Here is a 21,738-nt window from a genome sequence, read left to right on the forward strand (position 1 = left end):
GGCCCCTAGTCCAGTTCACACAGGCTCACTGCTGGGATCCTAGTAGGGTGTCTTCTGTGAAGCTGCTGGACCTTTAACTCTAAAGTAAAATACTCACCTGTTTGAACAGTCGTTGATAGGAACTCTTACTTTTGATTCTTAAGAACCTATCCTGACAATGCCTGTTGAACACTAGACCCAGGTGACCCCCTTCTGCCACTGAGAACATTCATGCTCCAAGAATAAGGGAAAGACTTTCGGCCATTTGCCTAGAAAAGAGAATACGTGTTTAAAAGTTACTTACTTGCAAAAGACGTTGGTTGGTAACTGTACCTCTGAGTGAACAGTTAACAAAAGTTCGTTCTTACCGTAAATGTGTGTTGCACTATTCTGAAAAGTATATGTAACCTCTTTCTTTCCTTAGAAACTGTGTCACCATTCTAACAGAAACTAGATGTAAGGGTATATTACTCACCTTTTATTTGGTTGTGCCTCTTCCCCAAAAGTAATTCTGCTGGTTTCACTTTATTATTCCTGTTAGGATCATTGTATGAGTGTCCCCCAACTGGGTCTTGCTTCCCCTAACTGTTAGCCTGTCCAGAATAAGTCTGCATTAGGGTGTACCTACCTAGAATAACCTTGAATCATTTATAAAGAGTAATACTGGGTTTTGCTTTCCCTGACAGACACACAAACAGTCTTAGGCTTATACCTGCCCCGAGTTGCTGATAGATCCTTGAAAATGTATATGGGTTTTACCTACCTTGAGTTAGCTGTGTGCCATCCTAAAATAAGTTACAAGAGTTACTGCTTATCGCGACCTGAGTTTCACTGATCTCAAAACCACCTGTAATTGAATAGTACATCCTTAGGTTTTACTCACCTAGTATAACTGTGTGTTATCACAAAAGTAGTTATAGGTTTTTACTGTACCTAGAATAAGTGTTCCACTATTCACAAAACATATATTTCCCAGTTGAGTGATTATGTGATTTGTTGCTGAACATAACATACAACTGGTAGGGTTTACTACCCTTGAATTACTGAATGTCATCTGACTGTAAACATTGGTTTTTACTCCCCAAGAATAGGTGTGACCTATACTGCATGTGTATGAAAAGGATTGACTTCCCTAGAACTACTGTTAAGTGTTCCAAATAAGGTTATATGCTTTGGTCTGTGTACCTTCAAGCATAGTGTTGTTTTTATAATTGTGGTTATATATAATGTGATAGTACTTATAGTACTTATTTCCCCCAGGATTATCTGGGCCTACATGTATTTAAATAAACCATATATTTTTACAATGCATAGTGTTTCAGTGTTTCTTTGGACCATTTGTATTACAATTTCATTTATGATATGATATATGGTGGGTTATTTATAACACGCTTAATACCCAGAGGTTTCTAAGCGCAGACCCGGGGATCAAACCTATGTGGCTGTGTCGTCTTGGTTCCAAGGCAAGCACGTTTCCGCTGAGCTATCCTCCCGAGACACTGGTTCTACAGCCTATCTCCCTCCTAAGGTAAGCCTGGCTACTTTGTCTACGCTATCAACAAACTCAGGTGGTACAGCCTTATACTAAGAGTGGAGTGTTGTACTGTCTCAGTTGAATGGTTTTGATGAAGTTGGGTAGAACCTCTGAAAAACTGTCCTATTAAGCACATACTATATTGAACCAGACCAGCTTTGGGTTTTATGCTTTGAGGGTACATCTGTTCCCTTAACAATAAGGTTTTTGAGGTTCTTTAAGAAGTTGGGATTGAGTGGTAAATTGTGATGAATTTCTAAATCTATGTATTGGTTTATATGTGTATTTGACTTTTGAGTTTTACCTATCCATTTAAGTTTCACTGTTTAAGATATGCTGATACAGTATTGTGAAAGGTTTACATTTGTGTGCTGTATTTTAAAGCATTACACAATTTCTTTTTTTTAAAACATGTTTTTATTTAGTTTCTGTTAACATAACATATAGAAAACGAATAGCAAGAAAAGAAAACCTCACCCCCCCCCCCCGAGCTTCATATCTCAGTCTGTATTCATTGTTCAACGGAAGATCATTTCTCATTCACGTAAATAAGTCCAATATCCTTATATTGTGAGGGCACCATTGTTCTTTATATTCCTGTTGAAGAAATTCCAGTATCTTTCCGCAGTCCTCTGAATTTCCCATGATCCCCTTGGATGTTATAAGTTATTAGCTCAAGAGCCAGATGTGACCACACCCTTCGTGACCAATCTATCGCCAATGGTGGGGAATCGTGCTTCCAGTTTTTAGCGATTTCCAGCCATGCTCCTTATTAGGAGACCCATAAAATTTCTTTTCTGGGGAGTGTTTAGCGTTTTGTCTTGCGGATCCCAGAAGCCCCCTAGCCATATTTCCTCTCCCAAATGCTCTGTTCCCGGGAACATTCCAATCATTTGAGTTTTAATCTCCCCCCAGTATGGGCGTATTTTAGGGCAATCCCACCAGATATGTTTCCAATCTCCCCACCCACCACATTTTCTCCAACAGATGTTCGGGGAGGCTGCAAACATTGTGTTCAGTCTCTCTGGTGTGTAGTGCCATTGCACCATCATCTTCACCCACATTTCTCTCATTTGGATGGCTCTTGTCAGTTTTGGTATCATGCCCCATAGGTGTTCCCACCTTTCTTTGGAGAGTGTGTAGCCTGGAGTTTTCTCCCATTTTTTCATGTATTGCCAAGTGGTAGGTTCCTTTAGGGCATTAATAATTGTACGTGGTGGAAACACATTTTTTAGATCCAGAATGCGTCATGATGTAGTTCTCAAAGGGGGTGAAGTCCCTGGTCATCGCTTCTTTCATGCGTGGAGTGCTGAGCCAGTGATGTATCTGTTTGTACTTGTATCGATCTTTCGGTGTAAAGTTCAAAAGTGTTTTGCAGTCTTCGAATGATCTGATCTGTTGACTCTGTTGCATATCACCCACCATCTTGCACCCCCCTTCCTCCCATTTGCTGAACACGCCCTTGTCCAATCCCTGGGGGAATTCGGGATTTCCAAACATTGGCATGAACGGGGTGGGGTCCTTGGTCAATGTTTCGTTTGTCGTGGCTGCGTCCCATATCTCCAATGCCGACTTCATTATTACGCTAATGTTGGTGTTTGCATGTCGGAATCGTTTGTTGAGCCATAACATGTGCCTGGTGGATGTAGTCGCCACCGCTCTGTCCTGTTTTTCCCAAATTTTCTCCCCCTGTTCCGATATCCAATCCCTCATGACCCAGAGTTGGGCCGCTTCGTAATATTTTTTGAAATGTGGCATGGCACATCCCCCCTCTGTTCTCTGAGCTGTTAATACCACATTTGAAATTCTTGGAGCCTTGTTTTGCCAGACGTACTTGGAGACCGCCTTCCTTAGTGCTTTGAAGAAGGCCTGGGGGGTTCTTATCGGGAGCGCCTGGAATAGGTACATTAACTTGGGGAGAATTGTCATTTTCACAGCCGTAATTCTACCCCACCAGGATATCACTAGCGGGTTCCATTTTAACAGGTCCTTCCTGACCCTTTCTAGAGTTTGCGGATAATTGTTGGAATATAATTTATTTACATGGTCTGTGAGGGTAATTCCTAAATAACTGACGCCCGCGGAGGCAGTTTTCAATTGACAGTCTGTAGCCACTGAGCCGATTCTTTCTCCATTCCCGGCCAGTATCAGCACCTCTGATTTTTGCCTATTTATTTTTAACCCTGAAATCTCTCCAAATCGTTCCATTGTTCCCATTAGATGTGGGAGGTACTTCTCTGCGTCTCCTAAGGCTACTAACATGTCGTCAGCATAGGCCACCGCCTTATGGGCCTGCGCCGCCATCTCTATTCCCTGCGCCGCTGACAAGTCCCTTATTCTTGCTAAGAGAGGTTCCAGGTATATAGCGTATAGAAGGGGGGGAAGCGGGCACCCTTGCTTCGTCCCTCTCCGTAGGTACACTACCTCCGATATCCCACCGTTCACCGCTATTCTCATAGACGGGGAGTTATAATTGGCTCTAACCTTATCTATAAAACTTTTGCCCAACCCCACCTTCTGGAGAACCCGGAATAGAAAAGACCACTCTACTCGGTCAAATGCCTTTTCGGCATCTAGAGCTACCAATGCAGCGGGGGTTTGTTTGATGCCTATCTTTTCAACGAGATGTAGGATTCTTCTAATATTATCGTGAGTCTGGCGGTTTGGTACGAATCCTGACTGGTCTTGGTGGATTATCCTGGGAAGTACTGGGCCCAATCTAGTCGCCAGGATCTTCGTGTACAATTTACCGTCCAGATTGATTAAGGCTATTGGGCGGTATGAGGCGGGAAGTTGCTCATCCTTTCCCTTTTTATGGAAGACCAGGAGTTTGGCCCCGTTCATAGACCGTGTCAGATCCCCCTTCTCCCCAAATGTATTAAACAGAGATGTAAGTATAGGGGCTAGTATATCCTTATATGTCTTATAATAAATGGCGGTATATCCGTCCGGGCCCGGGGCTTTATTATTCGGGAGGGATTGTATTGCTGCATAGACTTCTTCTATGGTGATGTCCCTATCTAAGGCCTGTCTATCTACTTCCGTCAATCCGGGTAGTTGAGTCCCAGCCAAGAAGGCATCTTGCTGGTCCTCCCTCAGAGTCAGAGGAGTATAGCGTCTGGAAGTATCTGCCCAGAATTCTTCCTATCTCTTCCGTTTGTGTTCTAAGTTGTCCTGATTCCTCTTTTAGAGCTCATATTGTCTGGGCCTGCTGTTTCCCTCACAGTTGTCTTGCCAGGAGTCTGTCTGCTTTGTTGGCCTTAACATAGTACCAATGTTTCGTGTAGAGTAGTGCTCTTTCTACTCTTTTCGTTCTGAGTGTTTCCAGTTGCCCCTGGACATGTCTCATCGTTCGCATGAGTTTCCTGGTGGGCGTCTGAATCAGCTCAGTCTGAAACGCCCCAATTTGCCTTTCTAGTTCTTTTTCCCACTGGCGGTGCGCCTTCTCTTTCTGAGATTTAAGTGCAATGAGGTGTCCCCTAATGACCGCCTTATGGGCGTCCCACAGTGTGTTCATATTCGTTCCGGGGAGATTATTAATGGCCATGTATTCTAGGATGTGTTCTCTTAACGTCTGGCTCATCACCGGATCTTTAATGATGTCCTCTGGGAGGCGCAAGTTCCATAACCGGTGGCCATGTCTAGACCAGACAATATCTGCCCACAGAAGACCGTGGTCCGAGAGTGTGATGGGTTCCATCTCAATTCGTTTTATCCTACCCAGAAGCCCGGCCGAGACCCATAGGTAATCTATTCTAGAAGCGGTGCCGTGTACATGTGAGTAATAAGAGAAGGTTTTCTGTGTGGGGTTGCCGTTCCTCCATGCGTCTGTCAGCCCTAGACATGTAAATTTCTGCTTCAAATTTTTGGATGGGGTGCCTTGATCTCGCTGTCTGGGTCCCGATCTTTCTAAGGATGGGTCCCACGCCATGTTGAAATCCCCGCCCACAATGATGTCCCCTTCCGCTAGCTGTTCTATTCTATTCAAGATGTCCCTCAGGTAGCCCTCCTGCCCTGTGTTTGGTACGTATACTGTGGCCAAAGTGAGGGTTCTGCCTTCGATCGTTAGGGTTAATATTAGGCATCTTCCCTGTTTGTCTCTCCATGAAGACTTAACCTGTGCATGTAGGGAGTTTTTGATCGCTATAAGAACTCCTGCTTTCTTATCCTGTGCGTTTGCCTGAAATATTTGATTTAAACCCCTGAGACGCACCTTCTGCTTGTCCCGATCTCTAATATGTGTTTCCTGGAGCATTACTACATCATATGCGCCTTGCCTAATGGATGTTCCACTTTTTTTCGCTTAACTGGGTAATTGAGGCCTCTGACGTTGTGTCAAGATCTTTATCCCCATTGATATGTGCGTGATATCAGGCTTATCCTGTGCTCCCTTCTCCTGCTCATCATATTTGAGTTATGCTCGGTTTTCCCCCAGTCCCCAACACCCCTCCTCCCCCCAATACTTGCGCAAACCCCAACTGGCGCGTTTCCCTCCTCCCTCCCCCAACAGCCCTGAGGATGGCATGATTTTCTATTAGTGCTCAGGCGTGTTGCCTTGTGCTTCATACCCTCTAACATTCTCAGGGAAAACTTTGAAGGGAATCCTAAACCCTTCCACGTGACTTCAGTGACTCCAGGTCTTCACTCCCCTCCCCTCCCGACACCTTTTGTATCTGACTCACATTTCTTGCCTCCATATTCTGGACTTCTTGCGTACCTCCTACTCATGCTTCCTGCTCAACCAATTCTGCCCTTCGTCGGCTTTTATTTCCTTTTACTAGGGCGCCGCACCCTTTTGTTCATCGTTTTCCACTCCCCCCTGATCTTCCTCGGGAGTGGGGACGTACCGTTTGCCTGTGGGGAGTCGTCATCCAGCTCCTGTAAATTTAGGATAGTCAGACCTTCTTCTTTAGTTGTTATCCTCTTTTGTACGCCATTCCAGGAGAATAGTAGACCAAATGGAAACGTCCACTTGTACCTAATTTGACGCGTGGTGAGTTCTTTAGTGATTTGGGCCATGTCCCTTCTTTTCTGGAGCGTTGATAATGCAATATCCTGATAAAATTGTACTTCCTCTCCATTCATCCGGATATGGTCCATTGCCCTGGTCTTTTGTAGTATCTGCTCCTTCTGTGCGTACCGTGTGAGAGCCACAGGTACGTCCCGGGGGCGGTTGCCTTGAGTTTTCGTTCTCCTTGGGCCCACTCTATGAATTCGATCGATCAGTGTTTCTTCTTCCCCCTGCAGGTCAAGGATGTCAAGGAAGACTTGTTGCACCGCCGATTTGAGATCTTTGTCCTCGACCGACTCTGGCATGTATTTGATCCTGATGTTGGACCTGCGCGATCTATTTTCTAAATCTTCGCATTGAATCTCAAGATTATGCGTCAGACAGGTCAGTTGTTCCTGCAATTCTGCCACTTGTTGGGATTCTTCCTCCATGTTCTGCACCACCCTCTCCAGGGTGTCCGTCCTCTTACCCAGTCCATCAACCTCTGTTCCTAATTCCTGGAGGGCTGATTTAAATTGGTTCTTCATGGTATCCAGATGCGCGTTCATGGAGTCCATAAATTGCAGCTGAAATTCCCCAAACCACGATTTCAAGTCCTCCTTCGTGGCCATCTCGCCATGGGGAACGTCTGTTTTCTGGGCGCCCCTCGATGTCTTGTACGGTGCGGCCTTGTCCGGGTTCGCCTTGTCCCCCCTGCTTCTGCGTATGGGACGAGGGGGTCGTCTGTTTGAGCTTCCCTCTTGTCTGTGACATCTGGGACGTAGCGATTTTACGCTGTCGGGTTGCCTCGTGTTAGATTAAGTCGCTTGCCATGTGGGCTTAGATTATGTGGGGAAGGCTCTCTCCCCGCTTCCTTTCGGCAGTATCCTAGGCTGTTGAGTTGGCCGACCCCTGTAGTAGGGGGGGGGGAGAAAGCAGTGCAGGCCCGTCGTGTCCGCAGGCCCAAGAGTAGTACGGGAGCTTCTCGAAAGTTTGTGACTCACCTGCTGGGGCCGGCGACCCTTCACACTGTTGGCTGGCCCTCGCCCCTGACCGGCTGCTTCTAGTGGCGAGAGGTGCCCTCTGTCCCGATCCCCGCCTCTGCTCCAATCGCGGTGTATAGGCTGCGCGGGTGCGCAACCCGGCCCGAGCCGATGGTGCTCCCAGAGCCCTTGACGGCGCCTCCGCCCCGAGGAGGGTGTCACCGCTATATTTCTTCCCGGTCGGCTTGAGCGGATCGCGCCCCCTTCCCCGAGTACCGGGTCTGCTCTTCTGTGGCGGGGGTGGGTGGGCCGCCACGTCTTTGCCTCCACCTGGCTCAAGCTTACGATGCTCCCCGAGCCACAGTTCCTCCACCAGGGCGGTAGATCCTCCCCCGGGTCTTGCTTTGCGGGATGCGTCGCTGGTCACCACCGGCGCCCCGGGTCCGTAAACCATCTCCGACGGCAAATGTGTCGGTGGGGGTAGTTCGAGCGGCGCCTTCAGAGGATGTGCCGGGTGGAGTTCTCAGCGGTAGGCCTCCCGCGTCTTGATGTGTCCGCCCTCGGTGTGATGCGCCCGGGGGGGCCTTGGAGGGAGGCCGCTCGGCTCCTGCCTCGATGAGGCCCTGTGAGTGCAGTAGGGGGGCCAAACTCAAACCTCATGTGAGTCGGGTGCTTCCAGCTGCTACTGTGGCGCGGGAGGGGAGACGGAGCTCAGCTCACGCACGTCCTCCCTCCACAGCGGCCATCTTGAAGTCCCACCATTACACAATTAAAGCAATTGGCCTTGTGGACAACCCACAGATTTAGGTTTGGGGCGTCATGGCCACCAGGAATAACAGGGGACATCATACATTTCTCAAGACACCCGTGGGAATCCAAAGATACATCGCATGCCTGGAACAGGCAATCATTTCTTTCCCGTAATTGCCATCAAAGTCCAAGATTCACAGAAAAAATTATATCTTGAGACATTTGCCACTTGGAGACCACTGAAACACTCCCGCAACAAGACATGTCCTAGCTTCTGAAAACTGTTTGTCACATGTGTGAGCGCACTGACTTGGGCGCACAGGATAAACACCTCTACACCAATCTGCAAAGACGAGATGCATACTTTATTTTCCCTTTTGGACAACTCCCAAATGTAGGCTTACTACCACTCCCATCTTCTTCCCCCTTTGATACATTCACAAACATACAGTGCATAATGCAACAACAATGGCAATCAAAATGGTTTGGTTTAACACAAGGAAAGAAATGTCATGTGAGCAGTAAAGCTGTATCAAGGCATTAACCGTTTTTACTGACCATTCATCTTTCATATCAGCAGTCATACGCACCCTCATTTTTAGTCACACTTCTACAATTTAAGCAGTCACTAATCAACCATATCTGCACATGCTTGCCAACAGTTATTTTGTCAAGTTCGTTCACACCAACCACATCTGCACTCAAATGGGAACCCTACATCCATTTGCACACCAACCACATCTCCAATAAAGAAAACCTTTATTCACACTAACCGTATTTACGTGAACACATTAGCAGTATTAGACAATGCAAAAACTTGCAGCTTAACTACTCCCAGAGGAGGCAGCATGCTAAATGATCACCACTGGCAGAAAACACTCCTTAAAATGCACTGCAAGAATAAAAGTGGGCGAAAGGTGTAGACCCAACACTGGGGAGAGGAGGCGGCTCATATTGGTCCCTAGAGTTAGATGGGACGTGGAGCCAATGGAAGGGGGGTGTGATGGGAACAAACTGGTATAAAACACTTGTGGAGGTGAAATGAGATGAAATGTGTTTGTGTGAGGTCAGTAGGAGTGGAGGTGGACCGAGAGACCAGTTGGAGTTCCGACAGTGAAGCGAAGTGCTCAGGAGTTTGTGGAGTAGTTGGGGCAAAGTGCAAATGAGGTGTTGATTGGGAGAAAGTGGTACCAAGTTGATAGACTGAAGACGTGAATTGCAGAGTTGGTGTGAGAGTGCGCAAGGTAGAGAATTGGGAGAAGGAGCGAGCGAGTTGGTGAGGAGAGAACCACCATTGAGAGATAGAAGTAAAGAGAGAGAAGGACTGAGGAAGTGAGAGGAGAAAAGGGAGAAGTAGATGTAGAGGTGGAGAGGAGAGAGGAGATAAGATCAAGAAAAGGCGAGTGAGAAAGGAACAGGGTAAGTCCTTCCTCAATAGCCAGAATACGAACCAGTGAGGGTTAGCTGATCTCTAGTGGAAACCATGCTGGGAAATAGGGATGTCTGAGCTAAGGTGGAGGAAGCTCACAGGACTGTCGGAGGAAGAGAGGGAATTGGATTGACTCTTCTGCAGCCTAACCAAGATCAAGAGACAATTGAGTGTTTGTCACACTCAACCTTCTCACAGCTTAGTATGACAATGTGTCTGCCTTGTAATAACTGTGATTTGCAGTTGGAAAATATGTATTCCTAATGTGTTAGCCGACATGTGTTTCGACCGCCAGTGGCCTTCCTCAGGGATAAATCACAATCCTGTTATAACATTTACAAATGTGCGTGTTATTGAATCAAATAATTTTCAGAAGGAAAACAAAATTGCCCATCGTTGTATATAAGTGTATATGTGACATTCATTACTCGTGAAACATAAAAATCATCATCCTCATCAATCGGACAAAGATAAATATGTCCCAACAAACAAAAGGAAGAGAAACCGCAGCAAGTACATGAAAAATTATTGAAATAATCAAGAGAAAGCTAGCGAGAGAACAAAAAAGACAAGTTGGCAGCAATCTGTCTACATCTTCATTCAACATAGACCAATGGTCAAACTAATGCAACACCCCCAATATGGTAGTGGTCCATTCCAAGACCCACAAAACGAATTCGGAAGTCGGCAATGTGAAAACCAATGTTGTCTCCCTGATGTTGTGCAATTCATCCTCATTGGCCAAAAGTAACGCACAAAGCTATTAACTTTCCATGAGGTGAAATCCCATGCTGCTACCAAATCTAGCAAAATATCACGGTGCCCCATGCCATCCGTGAGCTTCCAATATATGTACCCCAAGAATCACAAAAAATGGCTTGAGCGCGTAGCTTCCAATATTAAGGGACCCGTTATCAAAAGCAAGTTGGGTGCGTATCAATGCACGTAAAGGAACAAAATGACTTAAGACAAGAGTTGCCAGGTTGCTCATTGTTGAATATTTCAAATTGCGGTATCCGACGAGTGCTTAAACTTTAGACATACCAAAAGTACTAGTTTGTCAAAAGACGCTGTATATGCTACTGCTTAAGTAAACCAAGGGCTAACCGTGACCATCACTTCAATACATGTCTCTACAGCGGCCGCTTAGGGTCTTGCGACACCAGTGAGTTTTATCAGCGTTCCATACAGCACGGTACACCATCTTAAAAAAATAAATAATAATAATAATTCTGTAGACACATACATGTGGCGGCACACCTCCTCGTGCCCCCCTGCACCCTACTCCCGGGACAACCAAGATCTCCCCTGACCACTTGTATCATAAAATTTCATTTAACCGTACTTTGGACTTTTGGGACTTACGGAAGCCATACATAACAATACCACTTCTGAGTGTTGTCAGAAGTGGTATTGTTTAGGCCCAAAGATGAAGGCCGCATTTGCGTTTACTGCGAATTGTTCGACATGCCAGTGTGCCCACACTGTGCAATTCCTTGAATAATGGGATTCCAGTGTAGTATTTATTTTGAAGTAGAAATGATGACCCTTATGGAATAAGGATGTGGAAAGATCCCACATAATGTTCGCACTGACCCATAAATATGGAGGACAGCCAAGATAGTTTATGGTAGTCTTTTCTAGTGTACACTCTCCACTCTCGTGCTGTATCCATACACAGTAGTACTTTCACACAATATGTAAACCTTGATTGCATAGTGTGCTTTCTTGATGGGTAAGTACTGCTTGAACAGTAGCTGTCCTTTGAACAGGACTAAGACTCATCAATTGATATATGCTGCCCAGAAAGATAAACCTCAGAAAATCGTCTCGCAAATTGTTGCAGAAACGGGCAACTTTTGAAGAGCTTATCAAGGTTTGAGTAGTTTCTTGGTAATACTGCAGAGTTGTCACTGAAATGCAGTATACGTTGCATTCCCAGATAATTATTTTTGCTCATTACAGTAGAAAACATATGCATTGCCAAAGATGGTTTTGTGCACCAGTATAAGCAGTTGAGTGAGACCCCAAAATGTTTTCTTCTCAATAACTGAAGTTTGAGACCATCAACGAGCTCTAGAATCAGGATGCAGGTTGCCATCATGTCCCCTCAAGAACTGTGCGTCATACAAATGTGTTTGCTGCAACATGTTGGACAGGAACCAATTGTCTGCAAATGGGTTTAAAAAATCCACTGGCAAAAAAAACAAGTCTTCTCTTTGCACCATGGTTCTCCAGTGAAAGATGGAATAGCAGTATGAACCATTGCAGGAGCCACCCAGTCGGACATTTCAGCAGCGCTCTGTGCAGCTGGCACATACTTTGCACCTTGTTCATGTCCTCCACATTCACTCAACCTTGCAGGTTGGCATTGAGTGGCAGTTCCCCACCTGCTTGAAGTGCCCCAGGGTCTTTTCTTCATTACTAAATGAGGAACCTGAGGAAGCATCATCAATAAAAAATCACTTCCAGAATCCAATTGCGGCTCCTCAACTTCACATGCAGATCATGTTGAGAGCCTGTTAACCAGACACCTTAAGTGTGAAGCCATGAGATAAAGTGTACCACACAAGCTACCATAGGGAGACTGCACACTATAAAAAACAAACACACAAAACAATTGAAAACACCAACAGAATGCTTTTTGGGAAGAAGGGAAACCAGCAGGAAAATGAGAAAAAATATAAATCTAAAAATGTGTCTTCACTGTAAAGGAAAAACAACTTAAAAATATGCAAAATTTAGTGACTTCGTACATAATGGAAGACTTTCAGCCCTGCAAATGGAAATGGAAAAATAAGTACTTAAAAACACACATTTACTACAAATGTACACATTTTCTGATACTCAATTACACGTGCAATACCTGTACCTACAAATAATATAGAACACAACCTATAAGAAACGAATGGTATTTTTCCCTCCACTAACTTTTTTGATATCTAGATGTGGGGGACGGTCAACCCATATGATGTGAGAATTAATTAAAAACTGTGGTCCACCCACCCGCCTAGACTGTGAACTCTTGCCTCAAACTTCTGGTGCGTCCCTTCCTGAAATAATTCAAAGACGGAAGCTGTGGAGCGCATGCAACATTCTGGTCTCACTTTTCACAGGTCACAGAGGAACCACACCATTGCCCACTCTCTATCCCCAAGCAACTGTGTCCAAACAGAATTTTGTGGGGTGCGCTGAGTGTCATTAATTTACAATATATATTGAAATACATCTCACTTGTGAAACCTAACAAAATATCCTTCAAAATGAGTAAAATCCTCTCCACACTGGGTAATCGAGCCCCACTGCCAACACATCCTGCTATGAAACCACAAAGGAGAAAAAGCATGTTCTTTTTTTTCCAATGTGTTTGGGTGATACTTCATTTGGTCTAGTTTTATTTTTCTCCGTCCCCCCAGTCCCCCATTACCCACAGGGGATGATTCTGCTCGAGCTGTCGGCGAACAGAAGGGGCTACAGACCCAGGGTTTAACAGGTCTAAGCAGGTGCTCCCAATCGGTCCAACGTGGAAGGACTGGATGGCCAGAGGGAGGAGCAGCAGTCCAGGTGGGCGCAAAGCCATGGGATGGCGTGATCGAGAGGAGACGCACTCGCTGTCGGGGATTGAACTCTATAGAGCTGCCACAGCATGCCTGAGAAGGGAGAAGAACGTGAAAAGTCAGAAACCGAATGAGACTGACAAAATCTACCGGGAAAGACCCTGAGGGTACGGGGGGACCGAGGGATTGATGGGGGCAGTGTGATACCCTGACTGAGCCAATCGGGGAAAGAAAGGAAACCCTTGGGAGCAAAGCTAATATCCTGAACACCCTAGAAAGACGTGTCTGGGACCTGCACCCAATAATGATAACCATCAGTTATCTTCATAATCGCAGTACTTGGCAAGATAGTGAACGAGGTCTGACGGAGAGAAAGGAAAAGAAGCAGTACTTGGTGCGAGCGGGAGCCAAGTTGGTCAGAACGAAAAGGACGAGAAAGCAGAGTCTGAGACCCACATGCAAAATCGAGGTGCCTTCTTCTCGGCAACGCTTGGCAGGCGAGTGAACCAAGTAGGCCAAACCAAAGAGAAGAGGATCTGAGCCAAGTAAAGCCTGAGAAAGGCCAGTGGAAAGGAGACATTCCCCCTGGTATTGTGAACTGTGCATAGTAAAGCCTGAGAAAGGCCAGTGGAAGGGAGACATTCCCCTGGCATTGTGAAATCGTAGAGCAAAGTGAAAAGAGTGTCCAGGGGAAGGGAGTTATTCCACATGGGTTTGTGTCCAGATACCCAGAGAAGTGAGGCATTCTCCAGGAACCCAATAGTGAAGAAATGGCTATGGGAATAATGTCTGTTGATGTTTTGAGCTGGGACTTTCCTTTAAGTTCGAACTGAGAACTCTACTGCTTTTTAACATTATACATGGCAACTTTGTTATGTACTTGAAAAAGGAACTGCTGCCTGAGGAAGGGAGTCATTCCCTCAGGTTTTGAAAGTCTTTGGTACTTTGCTTTGCTGTCCAGACGAAGGGAGTCCTTCTTCTGGACCAAGATTTGTTGCTGTATTAGTTTACTTATAAGCGTAAGGGATAGAGGTAGGATTTCTGACACAGGACGGTGGACTATTGATTTGTACGGCCATTCTGACGACACTTTGTTTTTTTCTTTGAATCAGGCAAGCTAGGTTTTCTCTTCATTTTCTGGTATATTGTTTATGTCAACAACCATGCCACCTGTGTGTCGGTCTCCACCTTCTGCACTGTAAAGGCATCGTGGAGTAAGACGCAAACAGATTCTGAATTAACAATAAAACTTTATTAACTTAAAGTCAGGATGGAAAAACACCTATATTGCCCTATACTATGGTGGGATTTCCCTACCAAACCAAAACTAAGGAAAGTCAAAGTCCAAGAGTTCAATTTATGAATCTGTCTGTGTCGAAAACCTATACTTGCCCTCACAACTAATCCTTAAAATTTGTAAGGATGTCCGCAACCAACAAGATGGTGTTTAACATAAAGTTCAGAGCTCTGGCCAGGTCGCAGCTTCCTTTCCGCTCCCTTCCCTAAGTATAAAGCCGTTCCAATAAACTTCTCAGGATTGCTTTAAGTTCAGAATTATATAAAGTTAACCAATACTCTGCGTTCCCTTCCCTAAGTTTCAAAACATAGTTCCAAACACAAAATATCTTGAGGCTCCGTCAAGTCAATGAGCAGGTTAAACCTCAGGGTTCTCTTCCCCAAGATTCACTTTGAATGTTTAAGGATATTTTCCAGCTTTCTTAAAGGTCTGCACCACACTTGCGTCCTCTTGATATGGTTGGTCTTTGTCCACGAATGTTGACTGAAAATTAGTTTATTCATTTGTTAAGGTTCATCTCCAAAGTTCCAGTCACTCTTGAGTCATTTATATATTGCTGAGGCTTGTGGATCTGCTTAGATCATATGGTATGCATAGGCAGACATCTAGTGGTAGTCGCAGGGTATTATATGATTTGTTTTCCAAACTCAAAGGGACGTCGACTGCGCGTATTACTATCTCTAGTGTGACATCTATTGTACCCATGGTCCTTCACGCGTTGAGGTCCCTCGGATTGTTTTTCTCCTCCATCGTAGTCGTATGTAGTTTGCCGAGTTCTTCACACTGATGCCTTTGATTAGAAAAATTTTATCTTGGACTTTCTTACTATTCTTTCCATAACCGCCCGCCGCAAGATATTCTGCAGCAGTGTTCGACAGACAGAGCCATCCTCGACGACCGAAAAATTGCCTCGACAGACCCAGACCACGGCCTACACAGGCCTCTCTGGGCCTCGGCCCATCACAGTAGGGAGAGTGGGGGGAGGCCATTCTTCTCCCCTCAGAGAATGCCTAATCTCTTTCCCTCATTTTCTTCTCTTCACTGTGCTGCCGTTTCCGTTAACCATGGAAAAATAGCTTTTAAGTGATGCCCGTCCTGTAACGGGAAGTACCCTTGGGTAGACACATACAGGGTGTCTACCCACTGTCTCCCACAGGATCACCCCGAAAGAACTACAAATCTTGCAAGCTCTTTCGACCCAAGACAACTAAACACTGGGCCGGCCACGTCAATGGATGCCGAGGCCTCCATTGACGTGGATGGAGCTTCCAATGATGGCAGCGTCAGTGTCCTAAGTGACGCTTGGGGCGAACAGGATTCGACAGACTCCTACATGTGAGCCCCTTATTCAAATAAGCAGGCTGGCGGTCATGTTACAGAGACTACACCCGGCAACTCCAGCATGCACACAACACACCTCACCAAGCACACATCCCACGGCCGACCGTCGACCACGCTGTCGAGCGTTTAAAACCATGTGGTGTTAAAGGAAAGGTCCTCAAACATTCCTGTCCGCTGGGCCGTTGTGTTTGCCGCATGACAGGCTTTCAAAACAGACCCACAACACCACGCATCAAACAGACGCCTTTTCACGTGCCGAAAGGCGCTTTGACGGCCGCTTCTGCTACCTCTAAAATGAGAGAACTCATTAAACATGTCCCGGGCCCTCTTTTAAAGTCCAAGACGTTGAAATCCACAACAAATGCAACACTTCTACAGCTTAAGTCCTCCACTTCCCAAGATAGTGGCCCCTCTAGATCTAAGGACACACCTACACCCTTAGACACCATTTCAAGAAACATGCAAAACAATGATCTTACACCTTTACAGTACACTCCTACCTCAGTAGTCCCAAGGTCATCTTGAGTGGATCCGAGAAAGCTTTGATAGGCTCATGAAGAAAATGTCCTCTTTTATAGATTTCATGGATCGGCACCCTACTGAACTGTTTAGTCTTCAGGGCCCATCTCATACATCTAGGGATGTACCAGCAGCCAAGAAGACACGCCTGGACACTGTTTAGCCCAGCACCTGCACCCAGGCTACCCCTAGACTGCCCCTCCCCTCTCGGGACTTAAGTTGACACCTCAGGTTCAATAGACCCGGCTCTCGAGGAGATCAAGGGGACAGTATTATCAGGACCAGGATGACCAAGACCAATTTGACAATGACAACTTCTACGTCATTGTCACCAGATCATCAAGATCGACCAGTGGCTGACTTCCTGGTCGACAACCGGCTCCAATACAATGAGCTGCTCCTTAAGTCTGCAGAATATTTTACTATAGACATAATACAGAAGGTCCAAGTTGATGATGACTTTGTCGAGGACATTCTTGGAGGCAGGAAGTCTGCAACACAGTTCATTCCCCTCCTGTAATCCATTCAGAAACTCCTTCAACCCTCTCTCCTAACGCCTACCCTTACTAGAGCAGTCGATCCCTGCATCGAGAAGGTGTGCAGACCGGCCCCTACCGACCCTTTATACATCAGGGGTCAACTAAAACCTGACTCCATAGTGGTTACCACAACTAGGAAAAGAACAGGCACACCTTTAGCCTCTGTAGAGGCCCTACCAGATGGAGAATAAAAAAATGTACACTCTTGGCAGGAAAGTGGTTTCCTCGGCTGCCTATCAGACCAGGATAGCCAACAATACTGCCCTTTTGGCTAGCTACATTTACCATAAATGGGATGAACTGCTACTACAAATTGACAGTGCCAGATCCCATCAAATCTCAGCTCCTAAAAACCATAACTGAAGGCAAACAGGTTGCGAACTGCATCCTAAAAATTCCTTGGTGCTGCAGACAACGCAGGCTGTATTATAGCCAAGGGCATGCTGATTAAGCCTCATGCCTGGCGTAGACAATCAGGTTTTAAACTTGAATCACAGGCCATGTCAACATGCCTATTGAGCCCAATGCTCTGTTTGGCAAAGCGGTTGAGGATACCCATGATCCTGGTCAAATCATCTAATGTGTCTTACATCACTATGCTGTCTTCTGTGAGGTTTGCCTTCTTGCATGCTGGTGGCATCGCTTAGCCCTTTACTTGATCTTTCTTCTTATGGAGGCCATTTGAGTGGAAGGTATGGTAGAAAGAACAGAGCGAACCAGATGTTGTAGGCCTGATGCAAGCATATTTTAAGGTCTGCTCATTTGACACAAAAAAAAGCAAACCGTTTTTTGTAAGTCGGTGTTTTTTTTAAAAGTATTTAAAGCTTTAAAATACAAATTAAATCTGTTAAATCACATCGATTGGTATGCTGGTACTTACTTCCCTCGATGATGGAGAGAACGAAGCTAGAATCATTCCCATTTTGCACAACACCCTTCTATAACATTTTGTTTTAAAAAAATGGCATGTTTCGTAATGTGATTTGTGTACTTTCCAAGCCAGTTTTATTAAATGAGATTATTTTATTTCATGATGAGAACTGGAAAAGAAAATTACTAAATGCAGAAATCCCAGCTTCACCCCTTAACGAATGTGTGATGCTGGGCATCTCATTTGATCTTGTATTGCCTAACCTCTGAAAATTGCCAGTCCCTAAACCTTTCAAAATTCTCAGCCCTTCAGAGTGATGTCCTTCTGAGGTTATGATCTTCAAAAAAGCCTCACTCATGGTTTCACTGGCTATAGTGTTGCTTCTGCTATAATAGTGAGCATTGATTTATATATTGCACACCACAGGCGTTTGTTCTTTTGAACTCTTATGGCAGCACTATTTATAAACCATTTCCCACTTCTAATCTCAGTCTGTCTGAATACAGACGCCTTCTTGGTGGCTTCTAATCTGTATCCATTATCCATGCTATGCTATGTGTAGCTTTCACCTTCCTTTTGGTCTCCTGTATCCATGCTTAAGCACTTTTGCATTCTGTGAGGCAGCTAATGTGAGTCTGTCTATTCTGGGTTACATGTACCTTTTACACACGGTCCTGCATTAATACTACAGGCTGTATTACTTCCTGGATGCTATTGATAAAAAGTCTCCCGTATCTATACTGGAACAGAATTAACCTCTTTGTAGACTGCTAATGTTGGCCTTCAAATGCTACTTGAGTTATCATTCTGATTAGAGCAAGAATGAAGTGGGTGAGGGGACTTAAAGGGAGTAAACATGCTTACTTTTGCATGCTGCGCGGCAGCATATCAACTTATAGGTTGTGATCACGATGAGGGGGGTAGGAGGGAAGGGTGCGACCCGATATTCTTGATCACTTAATTCCTTTGGTTTGGTGGAGAGGGGGCCTCAAAGATGTCCGTGCCCAGGGCCCCAAAAGTGCTTAAAATGGCCTTGCTGTGGAGACTTAAATGCGTGGAAGTTGCCATTCCACGTTGACATTTTTATAGTACCCAGATTTACAGAAATGCATCTCCCTGGTACCGTGTCCCGCCAAAGGCGCCATTGCATGTTGTCAGTTTACAAATGTAAATAGCAACCACTGTGCCAACCATGGGTTGAACATGCAGTTGAAATGTAGTCTACATACAACATGTGATAGAGAACATCCATCTGAATTTTTTTTAAACTGAATGAAATGCTTGCTTGTAACAGCTGCCATTGGCTCAAAATCAAGCCAGTCTGCTAGAGTTGGACAAGGTTATATGCGATAGATTTGTCCATTAGAAAGGCACTGTTTTACGCAGGGGACACTCCTTAACTTTGTGGTCAGTATCTCTGCTAATATTTGTCTACTTTGATCAGTTTTAAAGGTTTGTTACAGCTATGTGTGCCTTGTCTGCTCTTGGGAAATGCACTGCTGTTGTGACCCATTATTACTAAGTATGAGCCCAATGTAATTAGCTTTGGGGGATCAGTCAGCACCTTCTAGTTGTGGTACTACTGTGTCGGGCAACTAGATCAGGCAACATTGAACCTAACTTATGAGATTTCTATTAACCATTCTAGTTCTTTGAGACTGTTAGTTTGGGTGCAGTAATGCTCATAATTTAGGAAGCTGGCTGAAGCTAAATAAAGTAGATGCCAACTGTAGTCCTGCACTGCCCTCCTGCATATCTAATGTGCAACATTTGAGAGCAACATTAAAGGTCCACAACGAATAATGTAATTTATTGCTTTCGCATTTTATTAACAGGTGATGAAAATGATGGAGATAAAAAGAAAAAAGATAAGAAGAAAAAGAAACCTGAAAAAGGAGACAAAGAAGAAAAGAAGAAAGGGCCTAGTAAAGCCACAGTGAAAGCTATGCAGGAAGCCCTTGCCAGACTCAAAGAGGAGGAAGAACGGCAGAAAAGAGAGGAGGAGGAGCGCCTCAAACGACTGGAAGAGCTAGAAGCCAAACGCTTGGAGGAGGTATGCTTTTTACTTACTTTTATGCCAAATGTCACACATGCCACCTTTTGATATTTTTATTTTTGGTCTTGGGAGGTTTTTCTTTGGGGATGTTAGGCAGAATTGCATGTAGTATCCTCTGGGACCACCACATGCAATTAGGACTACAGGTGTAAGCAAAAGCAACCTTTGGTATAAGTCTGTACTACACAGTTTGTGGTAGCGAGCTGAGCAACCAGGCTTATCTCAAGAGGGAATTGTGAGCAGTACAAGGATGTTACACAGAGGTCTTACAATCACAGTGGTTCAAGTAGACACTTATACTCAAGGTTTCATGGTAAAGGTTTCTTGGTAAATGTTAAGGATACGAATCAGGCGTCACACACCGGTCCAGGACACTTGGTCTTATGCTGTGATGTTGCGCTCAATAGGAATGCTTTTTCTTTAATTTCAACTAATTCAAATTGAGCCGATACCTGAACCGTCTCACACCCCCTTTTACAAATAGCCCAGGCCACAGCGGACCATGAACCAGGCCGGTTGATGAAAATACAATATTTATTTATTTTTAGAATTCACAAAAATCACACACATTTTAATATTGGGCAGCAATCACCAATGGGGTGATAATTACAATGGAAATGGAAACAATTCACTTCGTTAACCTAGTAGAACATAACCAAAGCACAAATGAATAGGAGCACTATTTGAATTTGGACAGATAGCACCCAAGTTAAGGTTTCCCCCTGCAATGTTCCCTCAACCCACAAATAATCAAACTCTGAGTAGATAGAAAGAATCAGCAGGTAGTCGGGGATTTAAACCCCTTGCAAAGGCCTAAAATGACACACGATTTTGATAGATAATTGTGTTTTGAAATAATGCTGTGCATATGTTTTAGCACAGTATCGGGGATGTTATATCACTAGCAACCATAAGGTAAGGTATCACAAAAGCATACAGTTCACAAAACAGATTTGAAATTCAAAACCCAGTGCAGTGAAATCACAAAAAGTGAGGTTCGTTTTAAGGAAAATAGAGCAGTTCTAAATAAGAATCGGTTTTGAAAGAAAGGCAAATTTGAATTAAACTAAATTATCTAGACTATATTGTTAAAGAGGGACAGAGTAAGCTCCAAGGTTGATTCGCAAAGTCAACCGTGTCACCCCAGCGCTCATTTTTAACTGGAAATTAGTTTGATGACTCAAAATATGACTATGGGATTATGATTTACACCAGACAGAAATGAAAAGAGAGATAGCGCTCACACTTCGAATTATCCGTGCACCCTGCCCTTGACTTTCTAACAGTTTTAACAAATTACCAGGGTATGGATAGGACTGCTTAGCGAGTGGAATAAAGACAAAAGGGTCAATATGGGGAGACTGTGTTTCTCTGGGATGAGGAGATACTCACATTCAACGCTTGGGTTTGGAATTTTGGAACGGCCAACTGGGTCTGGTCACCACACGGCGGGCGTGCCTTACAGCAAACAGCTGGGCAATTCTGGTCACTGGATGGCAGGGTGGCAGCGGGCATGCATTTAGTGGGCAGAAACCCAGGCTGGTTTCAGGATGCTTCCCAAAAAAATACCACAGCTTCTCCCTTTGGCTATTGGGTTTGTTAGTAGGGTTTCAGGATTGAGGCCTTGTTGGGATGGTCAGCAATTCTTTGGCCTTGCTGGGATAAGATCAGCTATCCTCCGGCTTTTCAGTGGGATCTGAGTCAGGCAAGATGAATGTGGAAGATCAGGAACGCCGGCGCAGGGAATTCAGGAAGAGTGAGCCTAGAGTTCTGTCAACCACCCCTTATATAGAGCCTGGTGACATCTCAGGATTATTGGTGGACAGAACTGAGCTAGGCCTACGTCCAAGACTCAGATAGGTCAGCATAAGTTAATCGCCTCCTCGAGTAGGA

The 21,738-nt window shown here is 44.9% G+C and overlaps 1 protein-coding gene across 1 annotated transcript in view; it reads left to right on the forward strand.

The window, feature by feature from the left end:
• EIF5B (eukaryotic translation initiation factor 5B) overlaps positions 1-21,738 on the forward strand; it is a 1,211,079-nt gene that overhangs the window by 244,745 nt on the left and 944,596 nt on the right. The window contains exon 5 of the mRNA XM_069636688.1: positions 19,625-19,842. Coding sequence (XP_069492789.1) covers positions 19,625-19,842 — 218 coding nt within the window. The remainder of the gene's footprint in view (positions 1-19,624; positions 19,843-21,738) is intronic.

This window comes from Ambystoma mexicanum, chromosome 7p, assembly GCF_040938575.1.
Source record: "Ambystoma mexicanum isolate Mex_15411 chromosome 7p, UKY_AmexF1_1, whole genome shotgun sequence".
In the NCBI taxonomy this organism is placed as follows: Eukaryota; Metazoa; Chordata; class Amphibia; order Caudata; family Ambystomatidae; genus Ambystoma; species Ambystoma mexicanum.